The sequence below is a fragment of the Octopus sinensis genome, linkage group LG24 (genome assembly GCF_006345805.1).
Source record: "Octopus sinensis linkage group LG24, ASM634580v1, whole genome shotgun sequence".
Classification (NCBI taxonomy): domain Eukaryota; kingdom Metazoa; phylum Mollusca; class Cephalopoda; order Octopoda; family Octopodidae; genus Octopus; species Octopus sinensis.
Window position 1 is genome coordinate 10645214 of NC_043020.1, and position 25605 is coordinate 10670818.

A 25605-nucleotide genomic window follows, 5' to 3' on the forward strand; every position below is an offset into this window, starting at 1 on the left:
GACCTTGTGTGTAACGTTGGCGATTTTTTTTCCTCCGTCTTCCCTTCTTTGGATCTTTCCTTCTATGTTTCCGACGAAGAGCTCCACTCAAAACGTTAAACTCTCCTTCTTTCCTGAGCGTCCAATAATACTATATTTGTTCCACGTCCTCGCGTTTTCATGTTTGGATTAACTTTATATATACACACACACACATATACATATATATACATATTACATACCATAAACATATATCCACTGAAGTATACAGATATATACGTATATACACTCACGCACATATACATAAATATACATGTATACATATATATTGATATATTCTTACCCAAAGCCACAGTTCCATATATACAGTCTTACCTAATATATATACACAAACATATACATTTATGTCTACAATTGAAAAAATAAACTAATTATAAGTTAAATAATTATAAATACGCAACACGTTCATTAAATAAATAAACAAGAACTTACGCGAACCTATCAAACTAATGTAATTAATAACCAATCATTGAAATAGATTTAAGTATCTCATATTTTGTATAAGTAGTATTACTGGCCTCGTGGCCCAGTGGATAAGGGTGGTTGGTGACAAACAAGACTGTGGGGGTAGATAGAGGTTTCAGTCTCAGGTAGGGAATGTGATATGATTTTATTTTTTCTTTAAATGGAGAAGGGGGGTAAAAAAAAAAAAAACTGAATATTTTCACAAGGATTGAACCTTTGTCCAAGGGGTATATGTATTGCTGTGTCCATGTCTTTACCCTCAAGACCATTGAGACAACAACAATTACTAGTTTGAAAATAATATATTTAAACCTATCAAACTAATGTAATCAATAACCAATCATTAAAATAGATTCAAGTATCTCATTTTTACTATAAGTAGTATTACTGGCCTTATGGGCCAGTGGATAAGGGGGGTTGGTTACAAACTAGACAGTGGGGTAGATGGATGGAGGGTTCAGTCTCGGGTAGGGACTGTGATATGATTTTATTTTTTCTATAAATTGAGAAGGGGGGGGAAAAAAAAAAAAAAACTCTGGCTACTTTCACAAAGATTGAACCTTTGTTATAGAGGTTCATGTGTTGTTGTGTCCATGACTTTACCCACAAGACCATTGAGACAACAGGTAATAAGCTAGTGTGAAAATGATGTATTTAAACCTATCGGAAAAAAAAAAAAAATACAATGAGTATGGGCCAAGATTGATCCTTTGTCCAAGGGGTATATGTGTTGATATGTCTGTACCCACAGGACCATTGAGACAATACAAGTACCAACAATTTAACCGCTTTGAAAGTCTAACAGATCTGTCATTTTAATGAATTTTAATTACCTTTTTCTGATGATATCTGAAAAGAAACATTAATAAATTTTTATATATTTTTTATGTATATATTTTTTAAACGTGTATAGCTATCAAAAGGTGTTGAAAAGTTTAATATAAGACAAAAAGTAAAATCACTACGTACGTTTCATGCCCTAATTCGAATTACATGTATGTATGTATATATTTGTATGTGTGTATATGTATGTATGTATGTATGTATATGTCTGCACTGATATACACATTTGTGTATACATATATATATGTCTATACATATATACGTGTGTACATGTATACATATATACATACACATAGATATACATACACATATACATATATATACATACACATAGATATACATACATATGTATACATATATATATATACATATAACCCTAACCCTAACAAGGACAGACAACGGGATTAAGTCGATTAGATCGACCCCAGTGCATAACTGATACATAATTTATTGACCCCGAAAGGATGAAAGGCAAACTCAACCTCGGCGGAATTTGAACTCAGAACGAAACGGCAGACGAAATACAGCTACGCATTTCACCTGCTCTAAACGGATTAAGTCGATTATCTCGACCCCAGTGCGTAACTGGTACATAATTTATTGACCCCGAAATGATGAAAGGCAAAGTCGACCTCAGCGGAATTTGAACTCAGAACGTAACGGCAAACAAAATACGGCTATGCATTTCGTCTGGCGTGCTAATGTTTCTGCCAGCTCGCCGCCTAATGATGACGATTTAGGCACAAGGCCAGAAATTAGTGAAAACCATCAACCCAAGTTTATGACTGGTACTTTATTTATTTATTTTTTTCAACAAAAGGCAAAACTGACCTCAGAACACAAACAGTTGGAACAAATATTGCAAGGTATTTCATCTGATGCTCTACCAATTCTGACAATCACCTCAAGAATCAGTTCCTGTCTTTAAAAAATTACAACAAATGTCTCTTTAATATGAATAAATAATCTATGTGAATGGAAATATTCATACACACATACACATTTCAATTAATATACATTATTTTGTACAGATAACTAAACTATATCACCTCTGCTGAAGTTACAAACAAGGTTTATATATATATATATATATATATTATATATATATATATATATATACATATACATGTGTGTATGTATATGTATACACACACACACACACATTTCAATTAATATACATTATTTTGTACAGATAACTAAACTATATCAAACAACAAGGTTATATATATATATATATGTATATATATATATATATATATATGAAAAAATAAGTCAAGATAGAAAATGCTAAGATAATTTTATAGTGAATCTTTCAGTACCGGTTTCGGTAATTTTGAGACCTTTTCAACTGTAACGATTAAATAATTAAATTTAGAAAAATTAAAAGAAAAGTTTTTTTAAAGGGATATTTGTATAGTGTTCAAATATAAGTGGCATTCTGCCTTTCTCTGTCTCTCTTGTTTGCACTTGTGTGTTCGAGGTCATATATAACCACAATGACCCCGAACACACAAGTGCAAACAAGAGAGACAGAGAAAGGCAGAAAGAATGAAAATGCCACTTATATTTGAACACTATACAAATATCCCTTTAAAAAAACTTTTCTTTTAATTTTTCTAAATTTAATCATTTAATCGTTACAGTTGAAAAGGTCTCAAAATGACCGAAACCGGTACTGAAATGTTCTTTATAAAATTATTTTAGCATTTTCTATCTAGACTTATTTTTTCATACATATCAACTCGTGTGTTCCTTTTCACCCTTATACATATATATATATATACACACACACACACACACACACACATTTCAATTAATATACATTATTTTGTACAGATAACTAAACTATATCACCTCTGCTGAAGTTACAAACAACAAGTTATATATATATATATATATATACACACACACACACACATTTCAATTAATATACATTATTTAGTACAGACAACTAAACTATATCACCTCTGGTGAAGTTACAAACAACAACGTTTTATATATATATATATTCATACATACACACACACACACACATTTCAATTAATACACATTATTTCGTACAGACAACTGAACTATATCACCTTTGTGGAAGCTACAAACAGCAAGGTCCCCCCAATGTCCACACCAAACTTGCTTTAAGCTGTTTTGGTCAACAGTGTCCAATTTTACGCAGCTGAAATGCAATTTCACCAACGGGATGGTTGCTGACAGCTTGTTACCCAAGCTGTCGAGAAAGTCTGACGTGAGGGGGCTGGAGATTCCACAGTCTATCATAACAATCTGTTCGAGGGCACAGTCAGCATTGCTGGAAGCATTCTGTAGAAGCTGTAATAAAATAGGTTGCTCGAACTGGGGGTTGCTTGAGAGATCCAGGGTCTGTAACCGTGTGGCAAAGTATGGCAGACTGGAAAACAAGAAAAACAAAAACAAAAAAACATACATAAACATCAGAAGAAGAAATATGTTGCAACAAAAGTTCAATTAATAATTGTTAATAATTTAGGTCCAATGACAGCTATTGGAGGAGGTGGGTTTTTTTTCGTCCTTTTCAAGCCTATCCAGGCTCATGGGCCCCAGTTTCCCGGTTTCTATGGCGTATGTGTTCCCCCTAGCTGGACGGGACACCAGTCCATCACAGCGTTACTCAAGAAACAGGAAGGTAGAGTGAGAGAAAGTTGTGGTGAAAGAGTACAGCAGGGATCACCACCATCCCTGCTGGAGCCTCATGGAGCTTTGGGTGTTTTCGCTCAATAAACACACACACCACCCAGTCTGGGAATCGAAACCACATAGTTCTTAGGGAGAATCCACACGACACAGAGTGTGACAAGGTTGGCCCTTTGAAATACAGATACTACTCATTTCTGCCAGCTAAGTGGACTGGAGCAATGTGAAATAAAGTGTCTTGCTCAAGGACACAGCATGTCACCAAGGATTGAACTCATGACCTTACAATCGAGAGCCAAATATCCTAACGGCTAAGCTACATGCTGTCACGCCTACACACACACACACACACGTATAAGCACAATTAAAGGTTATAAACCTCATTCAGGGATAGCAAAATCCTATGAAAGTACTAGTTAATGACCTATAGAAAGAGTAATGAACATTCAGTTTAATACTCCACTATCTCTCTCTCTCTTTTACTTGTTTCAGTCATTTGACTGTGGCCATGCTGGAGCACTGCCTTTAGTCGAGGAAATTGACCCCAGCACTTATTTTTTGTAAGCCTAGTACTTATTCTATCGGTCTCTTTTGCCGAACCGCTAAGTTACGGGGGCGTAAACACACCAGCATCGGTTGTCAAGCAATGTTGGGGGGGGGTCAAACACAGACACACATATATATATACATATATACGACGGGCTTCTTTTAGTTTCCATCTACCAAATCCACTCACAAGCCTTTGGTCGGCCCGAGGCTATAGTAGAAGACACTTGCCCAAGGTGCCACGCAGTTGGGACTGAACCCGGAACCATGTGGTTTGTAAGCAAGCTACTTACCACACAACCACTCCAATGCCTATAGTTACACTGCAAGGAAGAGGGGAGAAGAGCTGTAAGAAATGCTAACAAAAGACTTACCGTACTAAAAGGTTGCCATCTTCCAAACTAAGATCACAGCCTGCGAGAGAGAGTTTCTGCAGTTTTGGTTCTTCGCACTGGAAAACAGGTAAACATAGGTAAACGTGTATCTGTATGATGATATACTTGAATACATGCATATACATACACATACGCACGCTCAATCACTTGTACATCTCCTGGCCTGGCCAGCTCCTGTCAAATTGTCATACCCATGCCAGCATGGAAAACATACATTAACCCTTTTGATACCAACCCGGCCAAAACCGCCTCTGGCTCTGTAGTACAAATGTCTTGTTTTCATAAGTTTTGGATTAAAATCTTCCACCAAACCTCAGTCACAATTTATGCTCCCAATACTAGCTTAATGATAACAAAGTTCTTTTACTAAATTCTTTGTTATATTTAAAATAATTTGAATGAAACACAGAGCATCTCAAAATAAATACGGTAATGAAAGGGTTAACCCTTTAGTGTTCGCATTATTCTGCCAAAATTAATCCTTTTTTATCCACATTGTTTTGAACTATAATCATGCATTATCTTGTAGCTTTGAGATTTTGATGAGGTAGCTGTTAATTTTTAAAAGGATATTGTAGGGTTGGTCTGAGAGACCAGATCTGGCCAGTTTGAACATAGAACAGGCAGAATACTTTTGGCCAGATATGGCCAGTTTAAATGCATTATCTTGTAGCTATGAGAATTTGATGAGGTAGCTGTTAATTTTTACAACGATATTGTAGGGTTGGTGTGAGAGACCAGATCTGGCCAGTTTGAACATAAAACAGGCAGAAAACTTCATCATCATCATTTAGCATCCGTTTAAATGATGATGATGATGATCTGGCCGGATCTGGCCAGTTTAAATGCATTATCTTGTAGCTATGAGATTTTGATGAGGTAGCTGTTAATTTTTAAAACGACATTGTAGGGTTGGTGTGAGAGACCAGATGTGGCCAGTTTGAACATAAAACAGGCAGAAAACTTCATCATCATCATTTAGCATCCGTTTAAATGATGATGATGATGATCTGGCCGGATATGGCCAGTTTAAATGCATTATCTTGTAGCTATGAGATTTTGATGAGGCAGATGTTAATTTTTAAAACGACATTGTAGGGTTGGTGTGAGAGACCAGATGTGGCCAGTTTGAACATAAAACAGGCAGAAAACTTTTGGCCGGATATGGCCGGCTTGAATGCTAAAGGGTTAAATGATGAAGATCATGATAATGATAATACATATGAAGAAATTGTCATTATCATCCAATGTGTATAGACATTGTTTAGTCACCTGCAAATTGACGAAACAATTGTAAACCATGGAATAAATGTAATGCTACTCTTCACTTGTATATGAACAGACTACTGACACAATCAGAAATTCAGAAACAATTTACAGAAGATGCCAAGTATACTAATTAAAAAAAAAAAACCCCAAAAAACCTACAAACTAAAGAAAGAATTTACAATAAAGAAGCAAGTCAATATGTGGTGACTCTCACTGCTGAACGAACGTGATTACATTGAAAAAGGAAAATAAATAAACTTTAAAAACGTTTTTAAGAAATCAATGCAAATATGAATTGCAAACCAAGAAACCTGATTCCTTGTGCCATTTGTTCAGAATGCAAAGAATACTACATTGGAGAAACAGGAATTGGATTATATACAAACACACACATACACATTATATATATATATATTATATATATATATATATATATATATATAATATATATATTGTATATAAATGCAAATATTTATATACAATATATATATATATATATATATATATATTGTATATAAATGCAAATATTTATATACAATATATATATGCACAGCCGCAGCTCCGAACTGAAACTAGAAAAAAACAAAAAAAAAAAAGAAGAAAAAGAACAATACTGAACTTTACAGAAGTTCCTACCGTTAATATATTTATATTTACTACGTGATTTGTAGCCTGATCTTACCGTTTTTACCAATATATATATATATAATATATATATATATATATATATATATATATATATATATATATACATATATATAATATTAATTAGAGACAAAACCACTATTTTGCAAAACAAACAAGGAAAGACTTAATCAATACATAAAATTTTAATAAAAAGTTAAAAAACTTTTGACTATTTATTAAAATTTTATGTATTGATTAAGTCTTTCCTTGTTTGTTTTGCAAAATAGTGGTTTTGTCTCTAATTAATATTATATAATATTTTACTATAAAATTGGATTTAATCCTAAATCTGATTTTTCCCCTGTAAATTTGGATTTATTCCCTAATATTTATTATATACATATATATATATAAACACACACATACATATATATATTGATAAAAACGGTAAGATAACAAAAGAATGAAAGACACCTTGATATTATGTAAATAGAGGAAATTTATCTGTAAATATAATATGTGACAATTATTCAGTAGCCAAGATAAAACTCTGAGTTTCGGTAGCCGAGGTGGAAATCCACACCACCATGTCTTCGGTTATCTGGCCATCTAACCAGATGGTTAATCAGAGATGGCCAGATAACCGAAGAGATGGTGGTGTGGATTTCCACCTCGGCTACCGAATAATTGTCACATATTATTTTACAGACAGACGGACGGACGGACAGATGGATGGATGGATGCATGTATGTATGTATATATTATAATAAATTTAATGCCCAATATATGGATATAACTAATCTGATGGTACTCAGAAAAAAAGATCAGGCTACAAACCATATAGTAAACCAAAACAAAACAAAAAGGTGTAATGTATAGTCTCATGCAATTGGAATCCAACAAATCCAGTTGGTAGTGATCATTTCATTGCGAGTATAGAGAATATAAAGAAGGAGAGGAAGTATAAGGTGAAAATATTTATTTCACCAATTAACATCCATAACTACACCAATTAACATCATTTTGCAGTCTTGAGCATACAAAAATGATTTATTTTACTGTATAATAACTAAATAAATAAATACAAGCAAAAAGGCTTGCTCATCAGATCGAAGAATATCATGGTTACTTTACTTTTCTTTCATCATCATTATACATGTATACAAACACAGAATTAACATTGAAAATATTGATATATGGAAAACAATAAATAGCAAAATTAAAATTAAATTACTAGAGAAGAGAGGTGGAGATTTAGCAAGATGATAAAAAGTAAACAATGGATTACAGTGGTAGAAAAAAAACCCAGTTAAGATATAGATGGAAAATCATATACCATAAATCCTTGAGTATAGTCCGCCCTTGAGTATAATACGCAGGGGATTTTTTAGGGGGCTGTACCTCTGAAAAACCTAAACTTTGTGTATAATACGCACCCCTTCTCTAACTTGAGTTGTGCGTAATTAAGCCAGCAGAACCTAGTCGAACAAACACTTCCGCACATGCGTAATGCAATAATGGTGATGTTCTTAACTGTTATATGGGATTGTAAATATGTTTGCAAATTGTTTTTGTTACATGTTATTCTGTGTTCTGAATACTTTTATTTTAATAAATGTTGCTTACTGCAAGTTATGGATGATTCTTTTATGACTTCATTGCTTTCAGGCTTAGCTTAAGGTATTGTTCGCACCCGACATCACAAAATGCGTCTGAATAAACATATATATATTTTTAATTTTTAACCTTGTATATAGTACGCACTAGGGATTTTGACCTTTAAATTTTGAGGAAAAAATGCGGATTATACTCGAGGATTTACGCTATCAATTGTTAATAACTTAGAAATAGAAACAGTAGAGAGAAAAAAATGAAACTAGAGATATGTTTGTAGATATTTTGTTACATCATCATCGTCATCATCGTTCAATGTCCGCTTTCCATGCTAGCATGGGATGGATGATTTTGACTGAGGGCTGGCGAACCAGATGGCTGCACCAGGCTCCAATCTTGATCTGGCAGAATTTCTACAACTGGATGCCCTTCCTAACGCCAACCACTCCGAGAGTGTAGTGGGTGCTTTTTACGTGCCACCGGCACGTAGAAATTAACATGAACGAGGCAAGAAATAAATGAAAGTAAAAACATTAAGATGAAATACAGGAAGACAGGACATGAGCAATATTAGTAGAGTAGATAGAAGACATTGAAATATATGAGTTAAACTAATAAAAGAGTGAAGAAAAATATCAGTATGCATTAGTTAGGGTATTGTTTAGAAATATGTAATTATTGGTATAATATAGTTAGATATATAAAAAATGCATACATAGATATTTTATAAATTTTGTTAGTATCTACATCCAGAACTACACTAATAGCTTAGGGGTGAAGTTTTCCCAGCTGGTTTGCACAATACGGCAACACCATTGACATGTTTTCATTATTTGTTTTTATTTCAGATCCTTCAGTTTTGGGGTTAACCACACTAAGAGCTTTTGAATGAAAATAACCCATCTAGACATTTTTTTCAGAAAATGAAAGATAATGATACATATTAAGCGTACATCGAGTAAATATTTAACAGAAAACCATAATAATACATATATATATATATATATATATATATATATATATATGAACAACTGTACAAATAGATACATATGCACAATCACTGATATATACACACACACTACCATATATATATCATCATCATCATCGTTTAGCGTCCGCTTTCCATGCTGGCATGGGTTGGACGGTTCAACTGGGGTCTGAGAAGCCAGAAGGCTGCACCAGGCCCAGTCTGATCTGGCAATGTTTCTACGGCTGGATGCCCTTCCTAACGCCAACCACTCCATGAGTGTAGTGGGTGCTTTTTAATTGCCACCGGCACGGAGGCCAGGCAAGGCTGGCAAATATATATATATATATATATTAGTTGATAAAAGAAACAAGATGAATTTAGTACAAATCTTTATTTTTACTAAATCCATCTTTCATTTCCTTCATCAACTATAAACTCAAGAAACACTGCAGATTTTCTGATGTAGATCCAGTGAAAATTATATCATTATTGTAGATGACATCAGTTACCCTGAACAGTGAATGTGCTTTAACTGTCATACAAACAAACATATACCCAAAGCCCAAATAGTTAAGAGTATACGTCAGCACACTTATGCAAGCATGAATATACACACATACATAGGATGAATCACTTGACTGACCCAACTACAATATTATTAACCTACTACATATGTGGAAATCTGTGGGTGTGTTTGTGGTGTAATTATCTAATTTCTCCTACATCATTTTATCAATTTTAATGAAACTTGACACGTGAGTAGAACTCAGGACTGAAATACTAGTGACATACTTAGATTGTTGAAAACAAAATTGATAATAGGGCCCCTGGAAAGGATTCTTATATCCACTACATATAACTGATATATTATTTTGAAACATCCAAGGGAAATAACCCATTCGCTCCTGAAAGGGATCCTTATATATAGCCAAAAGAAATAACCCATTCATGTTCATAAATTATTTTGTATAAGTCAAAATGAGTATGCTTATTTCTTAGTATTTGAACTGAGTTATTTTTGCAATTTATCCAGTACAATGCTTAAACAAGTAAATGGTATTTTCCTAAACAATAGATCCACTTATTTCAGTTAGTGACTTATTCACGAATATACGAACACTAGCGCCGCTGAGGGTAATATTCTCTGGGACACACAAAAGCTTTTTTCAGACTTATTTATTTTGAACTGTTATTATCTCATATCTGATTATCCTGTTATTACATAACATGCTTCACGATTTTAGTATGCATACTTTATTACTATTTCCTCCTAAGTTCTATATACTCTGGGAATGTATTGAAGCCCTTTTCAAGGCTACTTTATTTGAATTCTTACTATCAGGTAAATAAATTTCATGTTATTACATAACTGACTTCACAATTTTGGTATTCATAACTTATTGGGAATTCCTAAAAACAAGATCCTGTGTAAGACAGTTCGGTATTCTCAATAAATGCACAAAAACCGTTTTAGGGGCTACATACTTTGTATTGTTGTTACTGGATGCTGGTATATTTAATACATAGACAGGCAGGCAGAGAGAGAGAGAGAGAGAGAAAGAGAGATAGACAGACAGATGTAAATAGAATATATTTGATACATTTAACCCTTTCGTTACTGTATTTATTTTGTGATGCTCTGTGTTTCTTTCAATTACTTTAAATATAACAAAGAATTTAGTAAAATAACTTAGTTATCATTAAGCTAGTGTTAGGAACATAAATTGGGACTAAGGTTTGGTGGAAGATTTTAATTCAGAACTTATGAAAACAAGACATTTGTACTCAGAGCTAGAGCCGGTTTCAGCCGGGTTGGTAACGAAAGGGTTAATGATATTAAAACACCACATTTAAAAGTCACAAGTTTTGCACACTATTTCATTTGTTAGTACAGTAATTCCATGCCATATTGTGGTTCACCTATTGCGGTTCACCTATCACAGTTTATTATTTAAGCTTACGTTGATTCCTCTGTGGTGTTGCTTTGCATTCATAATACAATAAATATATACAAATTATAAAAATAATTTTAAAAAAATATACAGTACAATACTGTTTCTATTTCACAGGGTTTCACCTATCACAGGGGTTTTGGAACATAACACCCCTGATAGTCAAGGGATTACTATATTTCAAATAGAAAAATTTAAAGTTTGATTCATAGAACATGATATCTGAATATTTGAGAAGAATAAATGAAGGGGAAATGTGAAATAAAAGCAGTTTTGGGTCTCAGTATACTTAAAACTTTGTAAGTTACTGTTTGGACGTGTGATATATTTTTAATTAGCGATTTGAATAAGGATATCAATCTAATATACACTGTCCCCAGTATATGTATTGTGTGGGAAATATAGTACCCTAAGTATTCCGACAAATAAAGGTAAAGCTCTTTCAATAAGCACAATTTGATATCAAAACCTTTTTTTTTCAATTTCCTTTACTTGATTTCATTGCACAGCAGCCATGCTAGAGCCCAGCCTTCAAGGGTTCTTGTAGGTCAGATCAAACACTACTTACGTCTTAAGTTAGGTACTTGGTGCAGGACAAGCATATGCACTAAGCACAAAGACACACAAACATATGTAAAAAACATAACCAAACACACACACACATATATTTATATACATGATAGGCTTCTACACAGTTTCCATCAACCAAATTGATTTGCAAGGCATTAAGGCGTTATTCAACCTGAGAATATAATAAAAGATGCTTGCCCCATGTGCCATTCAGTGGGACTGAACCCAAAATCACATGGTTGTAAAGTGAGCTTCTTAACCACACAGCTAGAGAACAAACAAAATATTTTCTATTTTCTGAAGACACGACTATTAAACAAGAAATTATAAAAGTATATTTAAAAGAACAACTCCTGCAGACAATCCAAAAATAAGAAGAAGAATAGGATCTATCAAGCTGAAATATTTATATGAAAAGAAACACTTGACTGAGCCGAAAGGTGGTGCAATGTTTGTTTTGTAATATGTGGACAAGATTGAATTGTCTCTAGCATGCATGTATAGCCGAAATTGCTAGGATGATCCGGTTCTTGACTGAAGATTGAAGGCTTCGAATGTCCCGTCCGTGTTTTTTGTATCGTCTTCTAAATGTTTTACGTTCTTGTCCCAGTTTGTATTATAATATATATATATATATATATACTCTTTACTCTTTTTACTTGTTTCAGTCATTTGACTGCAGCCATGCTGGAGCACTGTCTTTAATCGAGCAACTTGACCCCGGGACTTATTCTATCGGTCACTTTTGCTGAACCGCTAAGTGACGGGGACGTAAACACACCAGCATTGGTTGTCAAGCAACGCTAGGGGGACAAACACAGACACACAAACATACACGTAACATACACGCACACACATATACACACACACACACACACACACATAAATTTGTATATATACATATATATACACATATATATATATACACACACATATATATATACATACATATTAGGCTTCCAATGACTTTGTCTGTTTTCAGTGTTCTTCCCTTTGTGTATTTCACGTTCTATATATAAATTTTTATTCCTATATATACATATACATATACATATATACATATATATATATATATATATAATATATATATATATATAAAATATATATAAAAATACAAAATGAGACAAAAACGCAAAACACTCAAATAGATGACACAAAAAACAGACGGGTCATTCGAAGCCTCTAATCTTCAGTCAAGAACCGGATCCTCCTCACACAACTGGTACTTATTTAATCGACCCCAAAAGGATGGAAAGCAAAATCGACCATGGCAGAATTTGAACTCAGGACATAATGGCAGCCCAAATACCGCTAAGCATTTTACCTAGTATGCCAATGATTCTGCCAGCTCACCGCCCTAATAATAAAGTAAATACTGAATTAAAAAACCTTTTGAATAGAAAAAGCAGAAGGCAGCCCTTATGCTTGTGACTTGAACCTATATCTACAGTAAACATGATACCCAGTCTACCATCATCATCATCATCATTTAACCATTGGATCAAAAAGGTAGCTCCATCCAAAATGGAGGTGATTACTAGCATTTTTAAGTGGAATGCTTGAAAAATTATGGAAATTCTTTCCATATGAACCACTGGTAGCTCTGTCATTCACAAATAAAGTACCCACACACAAGATTTTTTATTAATTACTACAGCTGTTTCGATCCATCTAACATTGATCCCTCATGGGTGGGACACTTAACAACTGGTTCAGGAGTATCCGACGATGCAGATGTATCTCTTCAGCTCATAAATAGATATAACTAATTAAAATAATAGTTCCACAATATATCTTCTTAGTTCATGTAAAGAGAAGCAGTTAATTAAAGGATAGAGCTTCGTTTACATTAAAGACAAATAACAAATTAACAGATACAAAAGAAAAAAAGAAATGAGCACACAGTATATATATTATAACATAATAAATCGCAAGCTAACCTGGTAGCTAACCGATAAAGCATGTTCATTTTCAGTGATAGAAGATATGAGAACGTTTATTGATCACTGCCATTGCAGTGATCAATAAACATTCCCGTATCTTCAATTTTTCATATCTCTAATTAATCATATATATATACATACATACATGCATACATACATACATAAATGGCATTTCTGTCTGTCTGTTACAAACTTAGTGTCCAAACCACCAAACCAATATTCATGAAACTTTACATACATGTGACACTAACATCCAGTTCAATAATAGGCTAATTGGATTTCAATAAAAATCTATAATATTCCCCCCCCCCTTACCAGGAGTGTTAGGCAAATTATATGATAAAATGAGAAGACTGCAAAAAATATAAGTCTGAGGTAGTAACAGAGGGAGGGTGACTTATATCAGTGAAGGTGACAACAGCAGTAAGAATGGGATGATAACGTTAACAAAGCTGTCATATACAAGCAATGCTGTATACATACTTTCGTAAATACATAGATACAACACACACACATACAGAAAGGTGGGTATCAGGAATACATAACTTTAAGGTGGCTTTTCTGTTGTCCACCGCAAAGAAACACTCAGACACAAACACACACATACGTCTACTATTCACCATTTGAAACTCCTGATTGACTGTGTGTACTTTTGTAAATGTGTGTGTGTATGCATCCTATAACTGTCTGTCTATCTACTTTTGTAGAGTCTTCGCTGTTGCTGTCACATATTGTAAGATTTTAAAATTACATGAAAATTTTCCAATTTGGTATATTGAAAACATTCTCTATGTTAAACCCGATTCTGTTATTTATTTGTTCCTAACATCTAGTTGAATTATAGGCGAATTGGATTTTAATAAAAATCCATAATGGGCCCTCTAGGGCGGAAGGCTGTAGAATATGTTTATAAATCAGTTACAATAAGCTACGACATGTGACAACAGCAGCTAAAATACACAGACTATTTGTCAATGTATTTGTAAATCCATCTATTTATCTAATTTATTTTTCTCAAATGCACATTCATTCGTTAATGGCTTAATTACACCTAATTGATTCTAAAATTTATATATTGACATAGGGCATGAAACAATGTAATGGGAATGGGAACTGGAAAAAACCCCTGCTTTTCCGAGGATTACTGGTTAATTAAGCTAGTGTGTATATATATATATATATATAATATATATATATATATATATATATAAAGCACCGTCCGTTCGTGGCCGTTTGCCAGCTCTGTCTGGCACCTGTGCAGGTGGCACGTAAAAAACACCCACTACACTCGCGGAGTGGTTGGCGTTAGGAAGGGCATCCAGCCGTAGAAACACTGCCAGATCTGACGAAGCCTTCCAGCTTCACAGACCCCAGTTGACCCGTCCAACCCATGCTAGCATGGAAGGCGGACGCTAAATGATGATGATGATGATATATATATATATATATATATATATATATATATATATGTATGTATGTCTACATAATGTTGTGTCTGGTGAGGGTCATTCTCTTTTAGCGCCTTATTATTTAACACATTCACCAGTTTAGTTTCCAGTCATTTACTTATTTATTTTTCTTAAAATGAATAAGTAAATGAGTGGAAGTTGAACCGGTGAGTGTGTTAAATAATAAGGCACTAAAAGAGAATGACCCTCACCAGATGCAACAAAATATGCTTCAACACATGAACTCATATAAAGTATCTTGCAAACTACATATATATACATATATATACATACATATATACAACATACATATATATATTACACACACATATATATAATATATATATATATATACACACAACACACACACATATATATATATAAATACATATATATATGTATGCATGTATATATATATATATATATGTGTGTTGCTAGGATGTATAAAAACTAATTAACCAACATTGGTGTCAGAGGTGTGGAGGTAATCCTCACATACTGGAAATACTAAAGCCTAATTATAAAAAAAACAAAAAAAAAACAATATAAACTAAAAAAGAAAGGATAGTTCTTATGGCTTACCAGTGGTAGAAAGTTCATCAAAGAGTTACAAAAGAGCTGGTTCATTAAATATGATGAACAACCAGATGTCCAGGATAAATCCAAGCTGACGAGTTGTGTTGGGTCCAACCATTTGAAGAGCAGGCGCACACCAGCGGATTCCAGTTTGTTGCAAGAGACATCCACATGTTGAAGATAGCAAGCTGGAAATGGGAGAAAGAGAGAGAAAGATTAAAAGAGAATATATTATATAAAATAGGTGGCGAGCTGGCAGAGTGGTTAGCACGCCGGGCGAAATGCGTAGCCATATTTCGTCTGCCGTTACGTTCTGAGTTCAAATTCCGCCGAGGTCGACTTTGCCTTTCATCCTTTCGGGGTCGATAAATTAAGTACCAGTTACGCACTGGGGTTGATGTAATCGACTTAATACCTATGTCTGTCCTTGTTTGTCTCCTCTGTGTGTAGCCCCCTGTGGGTAGTAAAGAAATAGGTATTTCATCTGCTGCTACGTTCTGAGTTCAAATTCCGCCAAGGTCGACTTTGCCTTTCATCCTTCCAGGGTCGATAAATTAAGTACCAGTTACGCACTGGGGTCGATGTAATCGAAATAATCCCTTTGTCTGTCCTTGTTTGTCCTCTCTGTGTTTAGCCCCTTGTGGGTAGTAAAGAAATATATATTATATAAAATATTGGTGCTGGAGTGACTATTGGTGCAGGCATGGCTGTGTGGTAATAAGTTTGCTTTACAACCACATGGTCCTGGGTTTAACAGATTTGTATGTACGTAGAGAGTAGAAAAGGTGTTTTCATCAGCTGACATTATGTAATAGGTATGTACTATGAGTTTGATTTACCACTAAAGCTCTGTCTTGAAATGCATCTGCAAAAATGTGATGCCAAGACTGCCTATTGAAGGCGGCAATAACTTTATTACCATTATTATTATTTTTGTCCCTTTTTTGTTATAATTAATTTTTGTCAGCCCTTGTGGCCAATAAAAGAATTAATTATTATTATTATTATTATTAGTATTACTATTATTGAGTGAGAGAGCAGTACATGTCATCAAAGTGACACTGGGTTAAAATATACGAAGCCCAGTATACCCATCATGACTACCTGTCTTATAAGGGTGCACCAGGCACATTCATCACAACCATGTGTGCAACATAGTAAACTCATATCAAGACAAACAGCGCATGACCTTGCAGGTGGGGCCCAGTTAGGATTTTTTTCAGGTCAAGTAGCCCATCCCACTCAAATGGTCCTTGAATAAGGGTTGTTTAAATATGTTGAATGAAACACCCATGTTTCCAGAGGTGAATTATTTAAACTCCAAAGAATTCCTCTCAACACATGGCTATGATGCTCCCCCACTACTTCGGCTCCTGATCAGAGACGCACATATTTAATTCTTTATTGCCCACAAGGGGTTACACATAGAGGGGACAAACAAGGACAGATAAACAGATTAAGTTGATTACATCGACCCCGTGCGTAACTGGTACTTATTTAATCGACCCCAAAAGGATGAAAGGTAAAGTTAGCCTCAGCGGAATTTGAACTCAGAACATAGCGGCAGACGAAATACCTATTTCTTTATTACCCACAAGGGGCTAAACATAGAGTGGACAAACATGGACAGACTAAGGGATTAAGTCGATTACATCGACCCCAGTGCGTAACTGGTACTTAATTTATTGACTCTGAAAGGATGAAAGGCAAAGTCGACCTCAGTGGAATTTGAACTCAGAACGTAACAGCAGACGAAATACCGTTAAGCATTTTGCCAGGCGTGCTTAATATTCTGCTAGCTTGCTCCCTTTGGAAGTTTATGTATGTATGCATCTTTACATTTGCAATTTAATATATTAATTAAAATATGAGCTGCACATAAAGGACATGCTCAACTGGTTACGGTCAAACAACTGACAAGCAAATCTGTGGTACTGAGTCATCGGCCGACCAAAGCCATGTCAGTGGATTTGATTGTTGGAAACAGAAAGGAGTCTATCCTATATCTATGTATTTACGTGTGAGTATTTGTGCTTGTGTTTGGTCCCCCTCCCCCATCACTTAAAAACTGATGTTGGTGTGTTTACGTCCCTGTAACTAAGTGGTTTGGCAGAAGATATTGATAGAATAAGCACCTGGCTTACAAAGAATAAGTCCAGGGGGCGATTTCTTGAACTAAAAGGCAGTACTGCAACATGGCCACACTAAAATAACTGAAACAAGTAACAGAGTAAAAGAGTAATATATATATATATATATATACATATACATGTGTATATATATATATGGGTGTGTGCGTGTATACATATATATGAGTGTAAATATATATAGATACACATATATGTGTGTGTGTGTGTGTGTGTGTGAAGAAATAATTGAGATTCAGTTGAATTAGGTACTTAAGTTGAAGTACTAAGTCAACCCAGTATTATCTGCACAGCTTGAAGTAAGGTGAATAAAATCAAAATAAGCAACAGGATATCAAGTAGTAACGCAGTACGACCTTTTCAAGCAACTCCATTTAATTGAACAATGCAATCACTACATCAATTTAAGTGCAGTGCTATCATCAGCTGCACAAATAAATAGAATTTTAACCAGTTGAACACATTAATATAATTTTTCCCACTTACAAGAATGGCATGAAACCCACTGGGGTCATAGTCTGTAAAGGATTGAGGTACATTTTTAATTTATTTGTCTTTTTATCAACTACTAAATCTAAGACTAGAAGAATGTGTCTGTTTAGAATGAAGGGCAAGGGTGAGTTGACAGCTCCTGGCTAGGTATGGTCATAAATATTGTCATATGTATCCCTTTTCCTCAGGGAGGGAAGAAGACATTAGGAGTAGTAAATTGGATATGGAGTAAATGTCTATAAAAGGAGGCTGGGTAGGGGAAGGCTCTAAATCATAATGTTAATTACCAGTTAAAGGGGCAAGACACTAATAAAACCTATGATGTTAATACAGAGGAAATTTTATCTTGGGGTACTACGGGTGATTGTTTATAAACAATATTGTTATCATAAGGGGGATCAGCCATCTGAATGTGGCTAGGGTCAGGGCGGGGTGGTGGGGGTGTTACTGATGCATTTAGCCCCAGGCGAACATCAACGTCACCAGAAGAGCTGACACCATCTCGGTGTCCTTGCCAGCCTGCAAAGGGAGATCAGCCTCCCCGAAGATACGGATACCACATACAGACCGGTTTCGAGGTTATTGCCTCTTGTCAACGTATGGTAAGCACCGCTCTTCGTTGAGGGACTTCCTCTACAGGCTGGATGTATAGATTTTCACAGTAACCACAGTCACTGGCGTAGAAAATCCGTTCGAAAACAATAATAAATCTCTGAGCGAGATATGAACAGTAACTGCTCTATAACATAAGGGGGATCAGCCATCTGAATGTGGCTAGGGTCAGGGCAGGGTGGAGGGCGTGTTACTGATGCATTTAGCCCCAGGCGAACATCAACGTCACCAGAAGAGCTGACACCATCTCGGTGTCCTTGCCAGCCTGCAAAGGGAGATCAGCCTCCCCGAAGATACGGATACTACATACGGACCGGTTTCGAGGTTATTGCCTCTTGTCAACGTATGGTAAGCACCGCTCTTCATGTTGTATAAAAATAAAATTTGAGATGATCAAAAATGATATCATAACCAAAATAGGTAAAATGTATGTATATATTAATTATCAACATTCAGTGCCGGTGACAAGTAAGCGAACCATCCGATCATGGCCGTTGCCAGCGCCGCCCCGACTAGCCTGCATGCCGGTGGCACGTAAAAAGCACCATCCGTTCGTGGCCATTGCCAGCCTTGCCTGGCCCCCGTGCCGGTGGCACGTAAAAAGCACCATCCGTCCGTGGCTGTTTGCCAGCTCCGTCTGGCACCTGTGCGGGTGGCACGTAAAAAGTACCCACTACACTCATGGAGTGGTTGGCGTTAGGAAGGGCATCCAGCTGTAGAAACACTGCCAGATCAGACTGGAGCCTGGTGCAGCCTTCTGGCTTCCCAGGTCCCCGGTCGAACCGTCCAACCCATGCTAGCATGGAAAGCGGACGCTAAATGATGATGATGATGATTCGAAAGGAAATATTACATAGAACCAGTTTAATATTCATTCATGTCCCTTAATTATTTATCAGGTGGTTTCTATAAAGACTGCTCAGGTCATTTACTTATGGAATACTGGAAAGATAAACATGCTATATATATATTAATTATAAGCCAAGAATCAGAAAAATAAAGATGTGTACAGACACACACACATATTTATCTATGTGTGCACAGGCCAAAATATTTACACATTTATATGGATATAATATAACCATCTTGTATAGACTTAAGTAACTGAAAAGTATCTACTTATGAACAAGAAAAATAACAATTTATAAGAGATAAAAGGTTAATAGGTTATGCACATATATGCATATATACACATATACAAATATTTACACATTTATATGGATATAATATAACCATCTCGTATAGACTTAAGTAACTGAAAAGTATCTATTTACGAATAAGAAAAATAACAATTTAGAAAGGATAAAAGGTTAATAGGTTATGCACATATATGCATATAAACACATACAAATATTTATCCATTTATATGGACATAGTATAACCATCTCGCATAGACCTAAGTAGCTGAAAAATCTCTATTTATGATCAGTAACAATTTATAAGGGATAAGAGGTTAATAGGTAAGGATATCAAAATAAGAAAACAAAATGATAAGGTTTATGATGTGAGGCTTGGCTGTGATCGGTAGGCATTCTGGCCTTGATAAATTCTGTTTGACCCATGGAAAAGTGGGCGCTTAAACAATAACGATGATGATAACTGGGAAGGCTATAAATGTGTGAATATATTTTACATCTGCTTCCATGTTGGCACAGGTTGGATGGTTTGATAGGATCTAACAGGTTGGAGCAGCGTGGTCTTGCTCCAATGTCTGAACTTTGGATAGGTTCCTTAGCTGGATGCCTTTCCTAATACTAACCACTTTAAAGAGTGTCTGGGCCTCAACAATGGCTAAAAAAAATTCCTTTCAGGTTCTGTACTGTCTCTGCTCAATTTCCCAACCACTTTACAGAGAACAGAGGGTGCATTCATCATGCACCAACACTAGAAGTGTCACCTTGTATGTCAGAGACAAAAAACCCCTAATAACTGAGAGGGACAGAGAATGAAAACTTTATTATGAAAAGAAAACATTTTTATATAAACATGCATAATATATATATATATATATATATGTGTGTGTGTGTGTGTGTGTATATATATATATATATATATATATATGTGTATAATATATATATATATATGTGTGTGTATGTATATATATATATATATATATATATATGTGTGTATATATGTATATATATATATATATATATATCTATATGTGTGTGTGTGTGTATATATATATACATATATGTATATATATATATATGACGATGATGATGATGATGATGATATGTGTATATATATGTGTGTGTATATATATATGTATCACCATCATTATTTTAATGTCCACTTTTTAGTGCTTGTATGGGTTGTATGGAATTTATTGAAGCAAGATTCCTACGGCTGGATGTCCTTTCTGTTGTCAACTGTTTCTAAATAAGGGAAACTATTTTTTTTTTCTGTGGGATTCTGGAAACAAACACTAATGCCTGTATAGCAGGGATGCCTATTTACCATCCTCACATAATGTCAAGACAAGGATATGTACACACAAACACATGCATCAGTTTCTTCATTTCAACTTCCCATGTAAAAATATAACCTAAAATATAACATAAAAGAGGAATGAAAGTGGAGAGGGTATTTGTGGTGTTTTCACTTTGAAATGTTTACTGGTCATTCCAGACGGATGTAACTGATATGGTCGGCGTTGATAATGATGGTGGTGAGGTGGTGTCATCAGTACGGTTACTTACATCTCATGTTTCCAGATGATGTGAGGCTTGGCTGTGATCGGTAGGCATGTTCAAACAGAGTGTGACTCAACTGGCAGGAAGCTATGGCGAGGTGGGTGAGTGCCGGGAGATGTCTGAGCAGAGCCATGAGTGTGTCACTGCACTCATCTGTTAAATGGTTGTAGCTGAGATTGAGTGACTCCAGCTTCTGTAAGACAAACACTTAGGAACATGAGACATAAAGAGAAGTATAGATACAGGTTTAACTCAAACCAATGGATGTATTAGAATATATAACGAGAAGGTTTACGAAAATAAACAAAAGACGAAGGCAGGTGGAGTACAAACAAACAAATGTATTAGTATGGCACTCAGGGATAGAAATAGAACAAGTCTTTTACGTTTCGAGCCTACACTCTCTGACAGAAAGATACACAGAAAAAATCAAGGAGAGAAACAAGGAGAGAAAAGTTCAAAGTTAAAAGTGTAGACGTCGTGGTGTATTTCAAGGATTTCACATCAATAACAAAGTCACTTTGATCCATGTAGGAGAGGTGCAGCCAGAGGGTAGGTGTCCTTAGAGGTAAAAAAATCCAATGGAGAGGTTAATGTCCATCGAGGAAAGGTAAGAGTTGGTAGTGGTAGTGGTAGAATATAGGATAAAAGTGAGACGACGTGAGCGCGTGATATATAACAGGAAGGTTTACGAAAATAAACAAAAGACGAAGGCAGGTGGAGTACAAACAAACAAATGTATTAGTATGGCGCTCAGGAATGGAAATAGAACAAGTCTTTTACGTTTCGAGCCTATGCTCTTCGACAGAAAGATACACAGAAAAAAAAAGGAGAAACAAGGAGAGAAATAAAATGCGTGTAGGAGCTAACGATCTATCATGGCAGAATATATATATGCTGGCAAAGCTGTATGGTTAAGAAACTATCTTTCATGATATCTGGGGCAGGTGTCTTCCACTATAAATCTAGGTCAACCAATGCTGAGTGAATTTGGTAGACAAAAACTGAAAGATGTTCATTGTATATATGAGCAGGTGCTGAAAAGTCCCTGGCTTTCAGGGTATCATGAAAGGCCTGGTTCGAGGACCAGCCTTCCAAGTTCTTTTATAGGGCCTAGAAAAACTGAAGGGCTGCTGCAATAAATATGTGGATTTGAGAGGGGAATATGTTGAATAAAATCATAATTAACTAATCCTCTTGTATTTTCTTTTACCGAAAGCCAGGAACTTTTCAGCACTCCCTTGTATTCACACACACACACAAGAGGGTGCAGAAAAATTCTTTGCTTTAAGGGTATCACAAAAAGCCGGGTTCGTAGCCCAACCTACTGAGTTCTTTTACAGGGCCTAAAAAAACTGAAGGACTACTGCAATAAGTGTGTGAATCTGGGAGGGGAATATGTTGGATAAAATCATAATTAACTGATCCTCTTGTATTTTATCTCACCCAAAGCTAAGAACTTTTCAACACCTCCTTGTCTGTCTGTATGTGTGTGTGTGTGTGTGTGTGTGTGTGTGAGAGAGAGAGAGAGAGAGAGAGAGAGAGAGAGAGAGAATATGTGTATGGATGGATAGATAAGTGTGTCTTTGTGTTTGTCACCCCTCCTCAAAGCCTGGCAACCAGTGTTGGCTTGTTTACGTATCCATATCAAAGTGGATCAGTAAAAGAGAACCATAAAGTAAGTACCCGACTTAAAAGTAACAACTGGGGGTCTATTTGCCAGACTAAAACCTTCAAGACGGTACCCCAGCATGGTCACTGTCCAACAACTCAAACAAGAAAAAGTTAAAGAGATATGATGGATTCTACACTGGTCCAAGTGCATTCTAGTTATTTCATCAACAGAACTACACCCTTCATCTACAGGCGGCTGAGAACTCCACAGGTACTTATACCAAGAAGTACATAACACCCAGGTACCATCCACACAATGGGTTCTCATGTAAGTCCCTGTCAACTCAGTTTCACTGATAAAGGTTTGACTGATATAAGTCTGCAGCCATGATAGGAGAAAAACACATGTAGCCAATGTGGAACAAAAATTTCATGCCTTACATCCATTGCTTGACGGACTGCCAATAAGATATGTGTGTATATATGATGGCTGCTTCATCTTGACAGATGATAGCTATCCCATGTCCCCTAAACACACATCATATCCTATCACACAGCATAATCCCTCAGTTGATGAGCCCCCAGATGACTTTTAACACCAGCTGCTGACTGACAGGGTTTAAAACACAAGTGACAGACATTAAATTTTATATATACATATACTGAACTGGGGTCTGGGAAGCCAGAAGGCTGCACCAGGCCCAGTCTGATCTGGCAGTGTTTCTACGGCTGGATGCCCTTCCTAATGCCAACCACTCCATGAGTGTAGTGGGTGCTTTTTACGTGCCACCGGCACAGGTGCCAGGCGAGGCTGGCAAACGGCCACATTCAGATGGTGCTTTTTACGTGCCACCAGCACGGAGGCCAGGCGAGGCTGGCAACGGCCATGATCGGATGGTACTTATTACTTGCCACTGGCCCAACTGGCTTCCATACCGGTGGCACGTAAAAAGCACCATCCAATCGTGGCCATTTGCCAGATTTGTCTGGCACCTGTGCTGGTGGCACGTAAAAAGTACCCACTACACTCATGAAGTGGTTGGCGTTAGGAAGGGCATCCAGCTGTAGAAACATTGCCAGATCAGACTGGAGCCTGGTGCAGCCTTCTGGCTTCCGAGGTCACCGGTCGAACCGTCCAACCCATGCTTGCATGGAGAACGGACGTTAAACGATGATGAAGACTGTCATCATTATTTTAGTGTTCATTTTTCCATGCTTGCAGAGAGATTTTCTATGGCTGGATGCCCTTATATACATATATAACATGACTAGACATGTTGCTAGAGAATACTGGTAATGAACAACATTTATTTACAACATGTGATATCAAAGCAAGAAAGAAACACACAAACACACACAACAGGCTTCTTTTAGTTTCCATCAACCAAATATACTCATAAGCTTTTGTTGACCTGGGGCCAGATACACTTTGCTCAAGATGCCATGCATTGGGACTAAACTTGGAAACATGTAGTCAGATAGAAAATTTATAGTGGTGGCGAGCTGGCAGAAACGTTAGCATGCCGGGTGAAATACGTAGCCGTATTTCATCTGTCGTTACGTTCTGAGTTCAAATTCCGCCGAGGTCGACTTTGCCTTTCATCCTTTCGGGGTCGATAAATTAAGTACCAGTTACGCACTGGGGTCGATGTAATCGACTTAATACCTGTGTCTGTCCTTGTTTGTCCCCTCTGTGTTTAGCTCCTTGTGGGTAATAAAGAAATAGGTAGAAAATTTCCCAACCACACAAGTACACATACACACACACATACATACACAACCACCCATTGACCCTGGATGGCTTTAATGGTGCATCAACAAAGCTACAATAACAGGAACATCCTGCACTATTACAACAGTAAGAACAAAGATTAAAGGGATTGTACATTACCTGTAAAGGTTTCTTAGCAAGACCCCAAGGTACAGTGTCCTGCTGACCAGTAATGGAAGGGCCATATGTTGCTTCAAGTACACTGTTCAGCTCCTTTAAGCCTTTCAGAGTGATACCATTGCAAGAGATGTCCAATGAAGTTAGAGATGGTATAGTATTGAGAACTTTGGCCAAAGATTGAAGGCCAACATCACCAAGACGATTACCTGCAAGATGAAAAAAAAGACAG

At 36.0% G+C, this 25605-nt stretch overlaps 1 protein-coding gene and 1 long non-coding RNA gene across 2 annotated transcripts in view; one reads left to right on the forward strand and one right to left on the reverse strand.

Moving 5' to 3' along the window:
• Nucleotides 1-3165: 3165 nt before the first annotated feature.
• Nucleotides 3166-25605, reverse strand: part of LOC115223933 (tonsoku-like protein) — a 102758-nt gene continuing 80318 nt past the window's right edge. Inside the window, exons 12-16 of the mRNA XM_029794673.2 lie at nucleotides 25377-25582; nucleotides 21878-22064; nucleotides 15931-16112; nucleotides 4935-5011; nucleotides 3166-3751 (exon numbers count right to left, since the gene is read on the reverse strand). Coding sequence (XP_029650533.2) covers nucleotides 3388-3751; nucleotides 4935-5011; nucleotides 15931-16112; nucleotides 21878-22064; nucleotides 25377-25582 — 1016 coding nt within the window. The 3' untranslated portion in view covers nucleotides 3166-3387. The remainder of the gene's footprint in view (nucleotides 3752-4934; nucleotides 5012-15930; nucleotides 16113-21877; nucleotides 22065-25376; nucleotides 25583-25605) is intronic.
• Nucleotides 15737-18515, forward strand: LOC118767696. The gene is made up of 3 exons (XR_005003611.1): nucleotides 15737-15774; nucleotides 16705-16709; nucleotides 18294-18515. It is a non-coding gene; the product is annotated as an uncharacterized LOC118767696 (long non-coding RNA).